Here is a 17,476-nt window from a genome sequence, read left to right as displayed (position 1 = left end):
GGTGGAGACTGAGAATGGACTGGGGATTACCAGCCCCGCGTGGACTCAGCTGCTGTCCTTCTTGGGTCTCTGGTTCAGGGGACCATAGTGAAGGAAGTGGTCCTCAGAGAAGCTTTCATCCACTGTGCCCGCCTTAGAGATGGGGTAATTGGGCCCACGGCAGGGCCTTGGTAGCCTCTAGCCTCGATGTCTCTGGTGCTCCTGGGTTGGCCAGGAGGCTCCCGACCCTGCAGTCTCTGCTGCCCACACAGGCTGGCTGGGAGGAGCTGGCAGCTGGTCACTCCATGGCGGAGAGACTCAGCCCTGGGGCGCTGCTCATCTGCCTCTCTGTTCTGCATGGAGCCCACACTGGATGGAACCCCAGAGTCCGGAGGTTCCCTTTGCGTCACCTATGCACTTAACAAAGAGAGAAACTCGGATTTGATTCTAGGGAGCTTGGTCGACTAAGCCAGTCCAACTTCCCGAGAGGCACCGTAACCCTGGGCGACCGGGCCAGACCCTAGGCCTTTCTGGCCCAGAACCATCTTTTGTTTCTTAAGGTGTTAAAAAAATTGTTTTCTGAGATAATTGTAAATCAATAAATGGTTGCAAAAAATAATGAGATCTCATGCGTCCTTCACCCATGTCCCTGGACGCCAGCATCTTGTATAACCACAGGACAAAACTAACAGCCCACTGACCTCATTCAGAACATACGAGCTTCACCTGCCCCTTTGAGGGTCTACAGGTCTTTGGAAGTGGCAGACTCGGAATGATTTGGGTTTCTTAAAAATTTCAGAATTTGCTATTGCTTCTTTGTCCAAGGTTTCCGGCTTCTGAGCGCTCATGCATGTTCGCACTCTCTCTCTCTGTTCTGGGGACTAACCTCTGGGTGCTCACCCACTAAGCCACATTCCCAGCCCTTTTTATTTTTTATTTTGAGACAACTTAGTGAGAACTAAGTTGCTCAGGGCCTTGCTAAGTTGCTGACGTCGGCTTTGGACTTGCCATCCTTCTGCCTCAGCCTCCTGAGCAGCTGGGATCACGTGGCCCTTCCACCCAGCCTGACTCAACAGTGTCTCTTTTGGCTATTTTGTCATGAGTCTCAAAACTCTGTGGGTACCAAGTGGACTTTGGTCTGTGCATTTCTGGCCAACCCTCTTGTCCATTCCTGACCGTCTCTCTGTAGTGCACGGAGCTCTCCGGGCACTAGCCCTCTGCCTGGGTCCTATGGCTTCTGCTGGGAGGCCAGGCTGGCAGCTAGGGGTCCTGTGACATTTGGCCACTGGTGGCCTCTGCCCCTTCATGCTAGGTTTGGACTGGTCACTCACATCCCACAGGCCGGGGCAAGGAGCACTCCACAGGCTCCCTAAGAGGTGAGTGGCTGAGCCTCCATGTCTACAGCAGTGGAGAGCCCTTCTCTGCCTGGACACTGTGGCAGGCTGACAGGCAGCCCTCCAAGAGGCCCAGGTGCTCATGCCCTCAAGCTGGGACTGGCTGTTTTGTTGGGAGGATGAAGAGTTGACACTTGTGGAGGTCATGGGGGAGCCAGCCAGCTGCTAGGAAGTGGTCCCCAGATTCTGGAAATCACACCTTGAACATACAGCGCTGTGCACACGAGGAGGGAGCGGCCTTCTCGTCTGCTAGAAGCCACGTAGACCTGTCCCTGCACCATCGGCTATGTGGGGTACACGTGGCAGATATTTCTGCCACCTGCCACATCTGATTCCTGGGTTTTGTTCACCATCCGTCTTGTTGAAGGCCTTTCCTTGGTGTCTGGACAGAGGCACCCAGGGCTCAGCAGTGTGGACTCCCCCTGTCAGTACCCTGCTCCTCTCTGGTGCCGTCTGTTTTCCCTCCTCTGAACCAAGTTCATGACACGGTCCCCCACGTGGCACTGTCAAGGTCCCTGTGCATCTTTTCAGACCCCTGGAGATGCAGTCAGAGGTTGGAGCAGGCAGGCCCTACCGGGCCGGAAGCCAGGCCGAGCCAGCTGACACGAAAGGCTGGCCTCCACTACGGGCCTTCTGCCCACTCTGTGTCCCCGGGTTCAGCGCCAACCCACGTTTCCATCTTAATTTTTATTACCTGACCCTTACCTGACATTGTGTTGAATTTTTTATTTTTATTTTTCTTCTGGCCAGAGAGACATTAGGCCAAGACAGGATTATTTTTAATTGAGTGAAAGGAATTTTTAAATGCAGCAAGTTTTTGTAAAAAGATTGACTTCTGTGAATTCCACTGGGAATACGTTTCATAACAGGAATTTCACAATGTGCTGTGCTCACTTCCCTGTGAAATTGGCTGTTCCTAAGTGCAGAGACACAGGCAGGCTGAGGTTGGCGCTGGCCTCGGAGCCACCACAGTGCAACGCAGGCTGCGGTGGGGAACAGCTGGTCTGGCCCCGGAGCCTTCCTCAGCCATGCCCCAATGTGCAGGGGTGAGTGTGGATGCGGGCCAGGCCTGATGTCACTGCATGCTCCTGAAGTGGCACCTCCGTGATGGGGACAGGTCACGGGCGTCCCCAGGGCTCTGCTCTGCAGGACCCTCCGTGGCTCAGGCTCCACGCTGGCCCTTCCCAGAGGTCCAGGAAGGTCTGGGTCCCCTCCGGCTTTTGAGATTCTTCTTTTTAAAAAACACACTTTTGGTCATCACACAGCAGTTGTGCCTATTTACGGGGCACAGTGAGATCTTCTAGGCATGTATATGGCAGGCACTGAGCAGATCAGGGCAACAGGTACCTCTGTCACCCCACAGGCTTGTCATTTCTCTGGTTGGGGACGCTCCAAATCACAAGGTTTCCTCTTCTGTGAAAAAGTACAAAGGAGAAATTCCAAGCCGGGGTGATAAAAATTGTGCTATTTCCCATGTTCCTATCGATGGCATCGGCCTAAACCCACCTTCTACAGAGCAGGTCGCCCTCGCAGGCCTTTGGAGGAGTCGCCTCCATGTGCTGATCCACAAGGCATTGCCCAAGTGTGGCAGTAGAGGACGCAGGTCATACAGGTGATCAGGGGCTCTCAGAACTGTGTCCTCAACCTCATCTGAAGCTAGACCTAAAGTGACTTTGTTGCCATTTATATAAATAGACATAGACCCAGGACAAGTGCAGCCCCCTGCCTAGCCTGGCCTGTTTCCATCAACCCTGGGCAGGTCACAGGCACGCTGTCACCACAGTGCTGTCCAGCAAAGAGGGACCAGGCAGGCGGCTCAGTCCACCTTACATCGAGTCCAGCAGGTGGCCAGCTTAGCAGACATGCACATGCCACCTACTTCTGTTCTCGCACACCAGGGAAGGCAGGCGGGCAGAGATACCTGCAGGCAGAGGAGCAGCAGAGGGGGAGAGGCCGCCAGCTCCACAGCGCAGCTCTGGGAGGCCTCAGTCCAATGGTCCACCTCCACTGGCTGGAGCCACCATGGCCCTGAGCCAGGGCCACCCAGACCTTCCCTGTCAAGAGCCGCTGGTCTTCAGGTTCAGTCTGCATCTGGGGAGGGAGGGACACGTCCGCCCTGTCCGAGCTCCTGCACACCAGTGCTGGGGACAGGGACTACCCAGTCCAGCAGAGCGTCGGGTCTGGACTTGCTGCCGTGTCTCTACCAGTCTCGCGGGTTCAACTCTGGGACTTGAGCTGCACAGACAAGGAAACCCTAGAAGCTGCTTCTAGGCAGCTGAAAGAAAGTTCCCGATGGGATTTACCCTAAAGGCATAGAATTTGAGGTATGGGGTGGTGGGGGGACTAGTTTCCACTTCTATTTGGACTATTCCTTCTAAAATGTGAAGAAAACCCTAAGACTCAACATGCGGCTGTTTAAAAAAGCTGTGAGTCCTGGTTAGGATGTAGCACAGCTCAGACATAAAAATGACGGGTGGAAGAGTGTTTACGGACGGGAGGACGCTCACAGGTGGTCAGCTCCTCCAAGAACAAGGTTTATGAGTGTGTGCATGGAACGGATCCTTTCTCTGCAAATAATGTTTCTGGTGGAGATTTTCGGGGAACTCCGTGCCATGGGTCTGGTGAAGGGGAGGAGCCCAGGCTGGTGTGTATTTCTGTCTGTGCCACAGGTTAGGCAGCTTTTGATCTCTATTGGCCACTGGGTTGGTGACCTTGGGCAAACTGGCCTCAATGGCCTCCGCTGTGTCATGGGGGTGGCAGCAGGGTTGCTGCACTCTAAAAAGAGGCAATTCAGCTGCGTTAATTCAGATGCACATCTGTGATTTCAGTGATTTGGGAGGCTGAGGCAGGAGAATTGTGAGTTTGAGGCCATCCTCAATAACTTAGTGAGATTCTACCTGAAAATAAAGAAATTAAAAGGGCTGGGGTGTAGCCCAGTGGTTGAGCACCCTTGGGTTCCATCAAAAAACAGAAAAGGAGGTAATTTATATGAAACTTTTAGAAAAGTGCCTGGCATCCTGTGAGCCCTAACAGATGGCGGCTGAGAGCACCAGGTGCTTTCTGGGCTCTGAGCAGCTCTTCCCTCATCCTTCCACTGACCCATCCTTCTCTCTCCTCAGGGGTCACATTCTCCTTCTTCTGGAAGACGCAGGAAGAACAGTCCAGACCCATCCCTTCTGCATATGGGGGACAGGTCATCTCCAACGGGTTCAAGGTCTGCTCCACAGGCGGCAAAGGCTCTGTGGAACTGTACACGCGTGAGAATTCCATGACCTGGGAGGCCACCTTCAGCCCACCGGGTGAGTGTTGGCACAGTCCCAGTGACAGCCATGCAGGACCACCCGAATGGCGCTGTTCCCCACACTCCTGCCCTGGGTCCCCGGTGTGATGCATGGTGATGGTTGCTGCTGCATGTTTGCACACGCAGATACAGCAGTGCAATGTGGCAGCTCGGCTCCCCAGCACCTCCCTCCCTCCCCCTCCGTCTCTGTCCGCTATACTCTACTGGCCTCCCTTGAGTTCTGTGAGACCCCTCCCCACTTTTCCCCTCCTGTTTCCTCTCCAGCTTCCTCATATGGGGGAAAACATGCGACCTGTGACCTCCTGAGCCTTGTTTATTTTGCTTGACATAATGCTCTGGGTTCTACCCATTTTCTTGCAAATAGCATGATTTCATTCTTCACGGCTGAAGAAGACCCATTGTGCATCTCCACCACACTTACTTTTTTTTTGGGGGGGGGCTTCCAATTAATTTATTAATTAATGTTAAATGAATATATAGGGCGGGGTTGTAGCTCAGTGGTAGAGCGCTTGCCTCCCATGCGTGAGGCCCTGGGTTCAATCCTCAGCACCACATAAAAATAATAATAATAATAATAAATAAATAAAAATAAAGATATTGTGTCCATCTACAACTAAAAAATTTTTAAAAACTGAATATATAAAACATAACATTTTCATTTTCATCTGTTGTAAGCATACAATTCAATGACATTAAATGCATGAAATACATTCACAATGCTGTGTGACTGTCACCACCATCTAACCTTAAAACTTTTTGTTATTTTTTTATTAATGAATTTATTTATCTTCATTAGGCATATATGACAGCAGAATGCATTTTGATTCATTGTTCACAATTGCAGCACAGCTTTCCATTTCTCTGTTTGTACATGGTGTAGTGTCACACCACATGTGCAGTCATACACATATCTAGGTAATGATGTCCATCTCGTTCTACCATCTTTCCTGCCCCCATGCCCCTCCCTCCTCTTGGCCCAATCACAGTTCCTCCATTTTCCCCATGCCTCACCTCATTGTGGATCAGCATCCACTTATCAGAGAGAGCATTCAGCCTTTGGTTTTTGGGGATTGGCTTACTTTGCTTAGCATGATATTCTCCAATTCCATCCATTTACCTGCAGATGCCATGATTTTATTCTCTTTTAATGCTGAGTAATTTCCACTGTGTATCTACACCACATTTTCTTTATCCATTCATCTGTTGAAGGGCATCTAGGTTGCTTCCACAGTTTAGCTATTGTGAATTGAGCTGCAATGAACATTGATGTGGCTGCCTTACTATAGTAAGCTGATCTTAAGTCCTTTGGGTATAGATCAAGGAGTGGGATAGCTGGGTCGAATAGTGCTTCCATTCCAAGTTTTCAGAGGAATCTCCACACTGCTTTCCAGAGTGGTTGCACCAATTTGCAGTCAGGGGCTCCTTCTTCAAGAGGCTCCCTGGGCAGGTGACCAGGAAGGCGGGCTGTGCCTCTGGCAAGCAGATTCTTGCCAGGTCAGACCTGGGCCTGCAGCCCTGAGCAGGAGCTCCGGCCTCATGCAGGTAGCTGCGGGAGCCTGGGTTTCCATGTCAGCATCAGGGGACTGAGTGACCCTGCAGGTGCTCAGCTGTGGCAGGGGTCCGGATGGAAAGTGGTGAGCTGAGGGCGGGGGTCAATCCCCCTCCTGCCCCCACTTCCAGGTTTACCAGGTGGTGGGGGGCGGATGTGGGGCACTGGGTGGCGAGTGGTGTTGGTGAAGGAGGGAGGGTGCAAGTCAGCAGAGGGGCTGAGCTCATGGCTGGGGGAGAAGCCGCAGAGTTTCTGCTGGGGGGGTTCTCAGTTTCTCTGTTATGGAGTTCACCTGCAGGGTGAAGTCACAGGTATGGGCGGGGGTAGTGTGGGGAGGCTGGGAAAGGCCTGCAGTGGACACTGAGAGAAGGGGAGAGGTGACCTGGGCTTCTGGAGGACTTCAGGGTAGTGTTCAGGGAGGGCCCATGTGAAGGCCCCAGAGGGCAGGGCAGAGGTTGGGATGGTGACCCAGAAAGGCCTAGGCTGGTGCTCTGCCCAGGAAGTGACAGGTTTGCAGCACTCAAGGGGAGCCCTGTCTGGCTTAATGGAGGGAGGGCACGTGGCCCACCAGACTCTGGAGCCAGGCAGCCTGGGCCAGGTCTGGGCCCTGTGCTTGTAGCCACGTGAACCTAGACACCTTCCTACCCCACCTGCTCCCTCAGTTTCCTCATTGCAATGTGAGTGACAGGATTGCTTCACAGGGAGCCTGAGCCCAGGGAGACAGAGCCTCCAGGGAGTCCATAGGCCCACAGGCCCAGAGCCAAGGGGCGCGGGGTCTGGACGTGTCCGCCTGTGCTTGGGAACGTGGGGAGCATACGCTCTGAATTAGCTCCCAGACCCCCTGGGCAGGAGATTGCCAGCCCCGCTCCACACAGCACCGCCCAAACCTTGTCGAGAGCTCCCACTGCCGCTGTCTGGGCTTCAAATCTCAGCACCTCATCTCTGTGCCCTTGGTCTGGCGGGACAGACAGAACCAGACACCTAGCAGGTTCTTTGAACTTGAACTTGAATGTGTATTAAGATGAACTCAGCTGTTCCCACGGGGAAACAGGACTGTAAACGTCCCTGCAGGGCAGCGTGCTCTTCACTGGGTCATCGCTGGGATTTGTCCTTCTCACTGTGGAACCCAAGGGCAATGAAACCTTGGGCCTGTTTGAGATCCAAGTGTCCAGAGGCTCAAGATTATCAGAAGGTTGCACAGTCCTGAGCGAGAGGCCCTGATGTACGGCTGGGTGATGTGCAACCAGCGGGCAGGAGGACGTGTGTCCAGAGGACAGCCAACCAGAGGCTCATGACATGTTGGATGACCATCCATGTTGGACGCAGCTTCCTATGGCTGAGCACGGTGCGCATGCCAGGGTAAAGGGCGCCTGAAGGCTTACTGTGGAGCTGCCCAGGTAGCCAGGAGGCTGGTCTTCCTGCCACGTCACGGCTACGTCACGGCCACATTGGCTGCTGTCACACACGCTGCGTCAGAGATGAGGGGGCTGCCCAGGGTGGGGGCTGAACGGGGACTTCAATGCTTCTGTGGTCCCATGCTGGGCTGCTTAGGCCATGTCTCTAGAAAATGTTCTGAACAGTTCCGGGTCTGACCATGAGTTGTGATTTAATTTTAGAACTAAGACTTCCCAACCTCTCTTGGGAATAAAGAGGGGCCATGGGGGGCTTTTTGTGCTGATGGCAGGTGAGGTATGTGGGGGCTGCCTCCTAGCTGCAGAAGTCACCCTTCGCCCTTCTGTGCCCTGCGGCCGGCCCAGAACTGAGTCCTCAGGGAAAGCAGGGTCCCCCTGACCTTCTCCCAGCCTCTCTGCAACTCTGCTGTGCTGGTTTTAGTGGACTCCTGTGTTTCCCACCCTTTCAGACCCCAGCACAGCCAGGTGTGGCGAGAGCCACGTACCTCCTGTCCCCAGGCACCCCACTGTCACCTGCTCTGCAGAGGGGCCTCACTGTGACCATGAGCCCACGGTGCCATGTCATGGTAGCCCCAGCCTGCAGTCCACCTGGGGGTCCACTCCTGGTGTTGGACACCCTTGGGGCTGGTGAGGCATCTGTCCAGACCTTGAGCCTGTCCTGGGTGGGCTGTGTGTCTTCTCATGGCTGAGTCACAGCCGTGCATTGTGGGTAACAGTGTCTGTCGTGTCTTTTGCAAGCCCTCCTCATGACGCTGTCTTGCAGAGCAGAGGTCTTTAAAGTCTTGGTGACGTCCAGCTGCCGTGGATTTTGTCCATGGTTCCACAGCAAACAGCCGTCACCAGACCCAGGCTCATCCCCTGTTTCTCCTGTCATTTCCAGGAGCATCACGGTTTTGCATTTTGCTTTCAGGCCTGCCATATGTCTTGGATTAATCTTTGCCATGGTGAGAGGGTCTGGGTTTATTCATTTTTACCTTTGCACTGAGTGCCCAGCGGTCTGGTGTTACTGGGTGGAAAGGCCAGCTTTGCTCGAGGGTATTACTTTTGCCCTTTTGCTGAGTGTCAGTGGATGGCCACTGCTGGTCCTGCCCAGGGCTGTCCACCCTGTCCCCTGCTTGCCTTCCCTGCCCACGCCGCACCTCCCTGCCTGAGTACTGCGGCTCTTTAGGGAGTCTTCAAGGCAGGGGGGTCAGTCCCCCAGCCTTTTTTTCTCCTGACTCTGTGGGGCTCTTCTTGGCATTTCCTCTTTATGGACTCTCAGACCAATTTGTTGCTATCCAAGAAATCATTTGCTGGGGTTTTCCTGGAATCTACAGAGCAACCCGGCGGGGAGAACTGACCTCTTGCCAGTATTGAGCCCACCTGTCCACGGACGTGGGAGGTCTTTCTATTAGTTTAGTTCTTGTTTAGTCTCTTTCGTTGGTCTTTTGTAGTTTTCCTCGGATCTTAGGCATTGCTTGTCAGACTTATACCAAAGTATTTCTTCTTCTCTTCCTTTTTTTCAGGGCCAATGTTAATGATACTTTTTTTTTTTTTTTAATTCCACTTGTCCTTTTCTTGCGGACAAAAAGGTGGCTGATCCGCTTGTTCACCTGTACTCTGTGATCTTGCTGTAATCAGGAACCATTTCCAGGAGGTTCGTTTTGTATTTGTTCTTATTCTTCAGGGTTTTTCTTTGTAGACAGCCACGCCATCTGCAAAGATGATTCTGTCACCCTTCTCAACATGCAAGCGCGTATCTTTTCTCTCTTGTCTGTGACATTGTCAGTGCCACCCAGGGTGCTGGAGGCCCTGTGAGCAGGACAACCCTTGCTCCTGACAGGCTGTGTTTTCAACTGGGTTCCGGGTCTGATTGACAGGTGCTCGTGTTCTGCATTTTAAAACTATTTTTTCCCTTTTGCTTGTGGTCACTTGGGTCAGTGACTCCTGTGTTAAAACGGTGAATCTCTGGACCTGCTTTGGGGATTTGGGGAGGGAGGCAGAAGGGCAATTTCTTCCCTGTGCTCCAGAGGGCTGATGGAAGTTGGGTCCATGAGGTGGCCTTTTTAGGACTGGCCAGGACCAGCAGTGACAGTCATCAGGAAGAGGGTGTGTGTGGCAACGGAGAAGACGCGTGCGTGGGGCGCTCATGCCGACGGTGCTCAGGATGCTGTCTTGGCTCTTCTCCAGGTCCCTACTGGACTCACGTCCTCTTCACGTGGAAATCCAAGGAGGGCCTCAAGGTCTACATCAACGGGACACTGAACACCTCTGACCCAAGTGGGAAGGTGTCTCACGCCTATGGAGAGCCCAGCGCCAACCTGGTGATTGGGTCTGAGCAGGACCAGACCAAGCGCTACGAGAATGGGGCCTTCGACGAGTTCATCATCTGGGAACGCGCCCTGACCCCAGATGAGGTGGCAATGTACTTCACAGCTGCCATAGGTCAGTGAGCGCGATGGTGTGGGCAGGCCTGGTGCGTGCTCCAGGCATCCCTGGCCCTCCTCCCTCCCCAGCCTTCCTTCTTCCTCAGCTGTCCTCCCTCCCCAGCCCTCCTCCCCTCCTCATCTCCTCCCTCCCCAGCCCTCCTCCCCTCCTCATCTCCTCCCTCCCCAGCCATCCTCCCCTCCCCAGCCCTCCTCCCTCCTCAGCCCTCCTCCCCTCCCCAGCCCTCCTCCCTCCCAATCTCCTCCGCAGGTGTGAGGTGCGTCCCAGTGAACTGTTCCAACCCAGTGCTTTCTGAAGCACCTGTTCCCTAAGATAAAGTGGTTAACAATTTACCAGAGGCACACTGAGGCGGTGTTCTCCTGGGTCACAGGGTGCGTGAGAGGATGGCTGTGAGAGGCTTTGGAGAGCAAATATTCCAGGCCCATCAGTGTATTTGCCCAAGAACCACCTCCCACGTGCCACATTCCCTGATGGGCCCTGGAGCCCCCCAAATGCCCTCTTCCTGCTTGGCACACAGTGGTCATTCAGCACAGTGGCCTGTATACCTGGGCTCAACTCTCCCCTCTGCCTTGGTGAGCCATGGGACATTGGAAAGTCGCTTTTTAAAAATTGAGGTGACATTTACATAGTGTCAGTTAACCATGTAAATGTGGACAATTTAGTGGCATTTGGTAAGAGTGTGATGTGTGCAGCCACCATCTCTGTGGAGTGTCCAGATATCTGTGTCCCCCCTAAAGGGAGCTCCTGGCCCTTAGCAGAGTCTCCCCTGCCCGCTGCCAGCCTCAGCCAACAGTCTTAATCATGCAGGTCACAGCTTCCTACCTGCACAGTGGGGGAGGAGAATGCCACCCCCCCAGTGCCACATGATGTAGCAGGGCAGGGTGTGCAAAGCCACTAGCTGGATGCCCATGTGGCAGGGCCTTGATGTTAGCACTCAGCTCGTGCTAGAATTGTCTCTCCCTGTTGGTCACGATTTCACCTCGTGGTGCCTACAAGCAACATGCTGCTTATTTCCACTCAGAATGACCTGCCAAGAGGCAGCGGTCACCACATGGGCACGTCTCCCTCCAGCAACCTCATCAGAAGAGGGGGTGTCTGCTCCTGTCCCTCCTGCAGCCAGGCTGGCCTGACTCTCAGTGGCTGAGTTGATGTGTATGCCTTCTGTCAGCAGGACTGTGGTGGGGCTGCAGGAAATGCTGACTGGGACACTGTCCACTCTTGATATGGCAGCACGGCCAGGCTTGTCCAAAACACACGTGGAAAAGGGACCCCCAAGGGACAGTCAGGGTGCTGGTCACAAGAGGGATTGGACGCCATGCAGCACCGATGGGTGTCCAGGGCAGCCTCCCAGTCCTGCCTTCGAGTGTCCTCAGAGGAAAGGGGCATTCGCTCACTTGCATACAGAGGCCCAGTGGAGTGTCCAGCAGAGGAAAACATCACTGGTCTCTGCCCATTGCCCAGGATGCAGACAGCTGTCACTGTGAGAACACTGTGTCATGGAAGACCTCAAGCCATTTGCCTTCCTGACCGTTTTCTGGTTGGTGGCCTCAAGAAGAGCCTCTGCTGTCCCTGGTTCCCCTAGCTGTGGCAGCAGCCCTAGGTACCGGTCGTGTCTGGGCTGGGCCCCTCTGGTCCTCTGCACTTGGAATAGAGGATGTCCCATCCTCGGCGGGTGCAGAAGAGTTGCTGGGTTAGCTGGCCTCCTAGAACACAGACCCTGTGCCCACCTGAGCCAGGCCGGAGCCCCCTGGGTACCGTTCCACCTGGCCATCTGGTCCTGTAGAGTGTGAGTGGGAAGAAGGACACCGGCTGCCCCTGGAGGCCCTCTGTGGGGACTGACATGCCGTTGCCATCCAGTTCAGTTTGGTCAGGGGAGATGAGTCCAGACTGGGGCTGAGCTGAAACCCAGCCTGAGGGCACTGAGGCCACAGGAGCTGGGGACAGCACTCTGTGCATGAGAATCTGGGTGTTCCCGCGGCTCTGCCAGGCCACAGGTCCTGGAGAGGACCTTTCTCCAAGTGCCTGGAGAGGATCTTTCTTCAAGTGCCTGTCCAGATGAGATGGCTTCTTCCAAGCCCATTAGCTGGGGCAGGTGCTGTTTTCTGACTGACTGGTCCAGATGGGGTAATCTTTTCTCATTCGTACAAAGGCAAAGTGTTGTCACCCTGGAAGGTCCCCACCCCGGCCACCAGAGTGGGTGACAGCTCCTCTAGAGATGGGCAGAGGAAGCGGAAGGCTGTGTTCAGAGCCGTGTGAGCTGAAGGCTCCTGTCTACCTCCAGTGGGATCCCAGGGCGCGCCAGGTGCTCTCGGATGCGGGTCACTGGGGCTGAGCTGGGCTGAGGACACGGCTGAGCCCCTTTCCCCTCTGCCTCGGGTGCTTACCTCTTGTGGGTGTGGGCAAGTCTGCAGACTCTCGTTTTCCCTTTTCAGGACTGGGGATGGGGCTGGGGCTAGGCTGGGCGCAGCTCAGTGTCCCTGGCCATCCTCCTGCCTGGAACCTGAGCAGTCGGGGTGGCAGGTGTTGCCTCCCTCTGCACCCAGCTCTGCCAGACTGATTTGAATTGCCCTTTAAAGTGGCACTTGATGAGTCGGCTTTAGCTTGAGCAGTTACTTCCTCACGCCAGACTTTCCATCCATCCATGGGACTTTGACATGGTCACTCTGTGGCTCCCTGGCAGCTGAGCAATGAGCGTCACTTTGGAGAACAGTATGGTTCTGGGGCCCGGGTCTCCCACGGGCATCACACCTGCGTTTACCACCCAAATACAAGGGGTCGTGCCAGCCAGCAAGGGTGACGACTCCGCTTACTCAGGTCACCGAAGCCACCTTGAGGTCTGCTCCAGCAGTGAAGTTGAATGTGTAGTGCTCTGTCCCCAGCAGGAGGCGCTGGGGGTGGAGGACCACAAAGCCTGGCCCCTCAAGTCTGGAAGGTCCTCCATATGGCAAGGCCTTGAGCACAGGGCCTGGGAGCCGTCTTCCCCTCCAGAGGTCCTGGCTCACTTGTCCCTTGGATGAAGCACTCTGTCCCAGCCCTGAGACTCAGTCATGTCTATTGCTAACTCGTCTGGCGCAGTTGAAGCCTATTTTTCATTCTTTATTTCTTTGAAGTCAGTGACGCCTTGCCTAAGATCATCTCTTCCTGTGATGACGGGCATGAAGGGTGATCAAAAGCAATTTAGAATCCAACAGAGGCAGCGTGGGCTGGGAGACCCAGATCCCCACCTGATCAGCAGCTCATTGGCCCTTTGCCTTCCCAGCCACATTCCCACTGGAAACACCCCCAGCCTCTCTCAGATGCATCTCAAGCTGCTAAACTCGGGGATATAGACAGACCTTCCCTAGGGTGGGAAAAGGGGCGCAGTCTTTGTCCTTATTAAGCGTCACTTACTTTTTCTAGGAAAGCATGTCTTGTCAACCTTGGCCCCAGGCTTCTCCATGACACCCACAGCAGGCACCATGGTGAGTAGGTGCACTTTCTTTGCTCCTTGGGGGGTGTTTCTGTGTGGGCCAGGTGCCAGGAGGGATGAGTTTCATCAGATGACGTGGGCTCTTCCTTGGTGGCAGTGTAGTGTCTGGGAAGAGATCATTGACACAGGGAAGCCAACTTTGGGGCTCTTTCTTGGTGCTCATGGTGACAGAGGGGAAGACAACCCCTGGTTTCTGCTGCCAGTCACTGCAGGTGCCTAAAAGGAGTGACTAAATGAGATTCTCAATTAGTCTCTCTCAGAGCAAATGGCCCCGAGGTCCCCTACTGGGCAGTGGAAGCCACCGCCCCTGTGGAGCTCAGCTTCCCTCTATGACTTTTCTTTGCTGTCTGAGGGAAGCTCAGCCAGTAATGATGGTCCCTCTAGAGCCACCACCTGTCACTAACCGACTCCCTGAGCTTCCATGTTCCTGACAGCATGCCGACTCTGAGCACCCACCTGGGGTTCAGGTCTCGGGAGCTTCGCCTCTCGGGGCTTAGCTCTGTCTGTCGAGTGGCTCCTGATTCAGGAGGAAGCTGTGAGGGGGACATGCCCACACGTGCCACAGTTCACGAAAGGGCCTGGCATGTGGGAGGTGCCATGTGGGACCTTGCCCCGAACAACGAGGCCTCCATTCTCGGCAGGAGCTCATGTTGCCAATTTCTTTCAGACGCCCACTGATGCCTACCATCCCATCATAACCAACCTGACAGAGGAGAGGAAACACTTCCAAAGACCTGGAGTCGTGCTGAGTTACCTGCACAACGTGTCCCGCAGCTTGCCCAGCAAGTCCCTCTCGGAGGACACAGCACTGAACCTCACGGAGGTGAGTGCTCTGATGCTCATGTGGGCGGCCCAGGGCTGGAGCGCAGCCACACCACAGCCTGCAAAGTGAGGCCAGGAGCTTTCACATGAGGCCTGGACTTCCGGCTTCCCATGTGCGAGCAGATGGGGTGCCACTCTGGCTGCCCGTACACAGTTCCAGGGGCCTGTGTTTCATTCCCCAGTGGGTCGTCCTGCTCCGTCCTGAGCCCGCCTGGCCTTCGGAGACATTTGGGTCTGAACACCTGGTCTAAACTCTGCCACCTCCTTGGCAACAGGTGAAAGTTGGAGCTGGGTCTTTGGGGATTCAGCCGGGGGCCATAGGTCACAGGCCACAGTCTGCACATTGGGAATTCCCAAAGTTACACAAAGTCTCAGTGAATGCAACATTTACAGCCTGAAAACCAAGATCCTTACTCTTTGTACCTTGGTATACAGTAAGCACTGCATAAGTACTAATCTTTCTCCTGTATGGATTGAGCTGGGCTACAAGAGGTCACTCTGACAGCTGGTGCCTTATATGCAGCTGGTGCCTAATGAACATCTTGATGAGCCTGCCCTGCCCTCATGTGGCAGTGTTTCCCATGAAGGGTCCTCAGAGGTGTGCAGCAGGCACTTAGCTGGGGTCTGCTTGTTTCGGGATGTCTAGGGCAGGGGGAACTCAGCAGTGGATTCATCACTTAGACATTTATGTGCTAAATGCCTGCTGTGCTGGTTGAGTTCACTAATCATGAAATGGACTCTGAATGAGCCACCACTGCCTACCCTCGAGCAGGCTGGCCAGTTAGCAAGCACCTGTGGACAGCTCCATCTGCCCGGCCTGGGATTCTTGAGGGCTGAGCCTGGCTTTGCCCTGCCTCCATGGGGCTTGCAGCCCAGGACGCGGCCAGTCCCAAGAACTGTCTGTGGGATGCTGGTTTGAGGGTCCCCCCCAACCCGAACCTTCTGGCCTGGCCCTGCTACCTGCTGGTGGATAATTGCAAGGCACTGCGGTGGCAGCAGGCAAATGGGTGACTGTGGCAGGTGCAAGCTGTTACTTCTATGAGCCGCATGGGCCAGGGAGCTGCTGCAGGGCTTCAGAGTGGTGGGGGGAGCTGCTGGGTGGCTGGCAGAAGTGACGATGGACGAGGGCCAGGCCAGGCAGGTGAGCACTCTGTGCTGAGCCCAGTGTGGGGCTGCAGGACGTCGATGGACACGTGGCTCCATGGCCTTTAACAGGTGTGCGTTTAGAGTAGGGAATTCAGCGCAGGTCCTCTTAAGAAGCACTTCCATTTCAAGCTTGGAGACTTCCTGTCTGCCTGCTTCTTTCCTCGCCCCCGCTAAACCTCACAAGCCAGAGAAGCTCAAGTGGCTTCAAGGACCAGACGATTGAAGTGGGCGGGCGGCTGGTCTCACCCAGCTCATCTGCAGCCACCTGATTTCAACCTGTAGTGTGACACTAACCCTCTTCAGGTTTTGCAAGGGAAGCAAGCCCCTGCCTGGAATTTTAAAATGAGAAATCTCACAATTTAAACAAGTGTGCAGCTAACTGAAACATTAAAAAAAAATTATGTGCAGACCCAATAAACCCATCTCAGAGCTGGGTGCAGCCCGGGGGCCTGGTGGAGACCTCTATGTGGACCAGGGCCAAGGTGTCCAACTCCAATGCCCTGGAGACAGAGCACACAGATTTACCCCAAATGCCACTAGTCTCTGATTGGGTGACAGGTAAAAGTGCTTGGTGACCACACTGTCTTGCAGGGTCCTGGCTTCTTGCCTGTCAATTACGCAGGATGGCAAGGGGTCACTTCCTGTGCTGTGTGGAGCGGGGCCATGTGCTGTTGAGCATTTGAGCCGTGGTTCCTGTAAGCCCAGGAGCGCAGCAACTGCAGGCCACACAGCAACCTCAGGCCTCCCACAGAGCACGGGCAGCATGTGGTGAGCAGTCCTAGGGGCACTGAGTGTGGAGACAATGGTGTTGTGTGTAGTCGGAGCTACGTAAGGCAAACTGGGAATTCCTGTGCTCTTCTTTTAAAAATGTGGCTGCTAGAAACTTTAAAAAGACAAATGTGGTTCATGTATTTCTATTAGAGGGAGCGGCTCTAGTCAGGGGTCAGCCCACTGCGCTTCCCAGGCCACATCTGAGTAAAGTTTTATTGGCACACACTTATACCACTGTCCCTGCACTCCAAGGCCAGCAGAGCTGTGAGGCCTGTGAAACCTGAGCTCTTTCCTACACGGACCCCGAGACAGGCTGCCTGAGCCCCGGCCCAGCCTTCGAGGACAGGCCACACCGTGTCTCACTAGCCCTGGAGGCTTGCACCTCAGGGTCTTAATGAATATTTATCTGATAGAGAGGATAAAAGACTGGAGGTTTTGATGCTGTGTCCCCTAAGTAGGAGGAGGGTGTGGCTCTTTTGGAGATGATAGTTTGGAGGAAAGCAGGGACACTTAGATCAGACTCCAAGTTTAATCCTGGGAGGCAGGTGACACAGGTGCCAGACGGTGGGGGAGGCAGGGACTGGGAGACCTGGGGGGGGGGCACATGCCCATCTAAGTGGCCGTTCTGCTCAGCTTTGGTGGATTGTGGTTCAGAGGGGACTTGGCTGAGGGGGTCCAAACTTCTGCTTTTTTCAAAGGAGGTAGGAAAGCCGTGTATTTTCACTTAAGTCTCTCAATTTGGAAACGTTAGAAACCAATTTCATCAATTAGGAACGCTGGTGAGCCAGACCAAATGTGTCTTTAAGGCGGTATGTCCAGGGAGCCCCGGGTACCCCCTGCTTCATGAAGAGGTCATTTCCAGTCAACACAAGCGGCTTAACATCTGCTGTGCTTCCCACCTTAAGAAAAGCGTAACCCAGGTCCTGATTTTTAATCAATTCATTAATTTAATTGGCATCTGCCTAGGGCATAGGGGCTCTTGCCACACTGAGCAGTGTCCAATCTGACATCCATATGCTGGCCGCTGACTTTACAGGGCCGTGATCCTGAGCAGGTCCGGGGGCCTGATGCTTCTCCAGTGACATGAGCTCTGGCTGTGTGCAAACCCCGCCAGTTGTTGATGGAGACGCCCTGGGGACATGGGGGAGCCCAGGTCTTGACCTGGGGCTGCGGGTCTATGCTGAGCTGTGCTCCTCTTGTTCCCCT

The 17,476-nt window shown here is 54.5% G+C and overlaps 1 protein-coding gene across 1 annotated transcript in view; it reads left to right on the top strand.

The window, feature by feature from the left end:
* Adgrd1 (adhesion G protein-coupled receptor D1) overlaps window positions 1-17,476 on the top strand; it is a 111,628-nt gene that overhangs the window by 31,961 nt on the left and 62,191 nt on the right. Inside the window, exons 7-10 of the mRNA XM_027952019.2 lie at window positions 4,493-4,672; window positions 9,805-10,059; window positions 13,462-13,523; window positions 14,199-14,354. Coding sequence (XP_027807820.2) covers window positions 4,493-4,672; window positions 9,805-10,059; window positions 13,462-13,523; window positions 14,199-14,354 — 653 coding nt within the window. The remainder of the gene's footprint in view (window positions 1-4,492; window positions 4,673-9,804; window positions 10,060-13,461; window positions 13,524-14,198; window positions 14,355-17,476) is intronic.

This window comes from Marmota flaviventris, chromosome 1, assembly GCF_047511675.1.
Source record: "Marmota flaviventris isolate mMarFla1 chromosome 1, mMarFla1.hap1, whole genome shotgun sequence".
NCBI lineage: Eukaryota > Metazoa > Chordata > Mammalia > Rodentia > Sciuridae > Marmota > Marmota flaviventris.
This window is presented reverse-complemented; position numbering and strand designations above follow the sequence as displayed.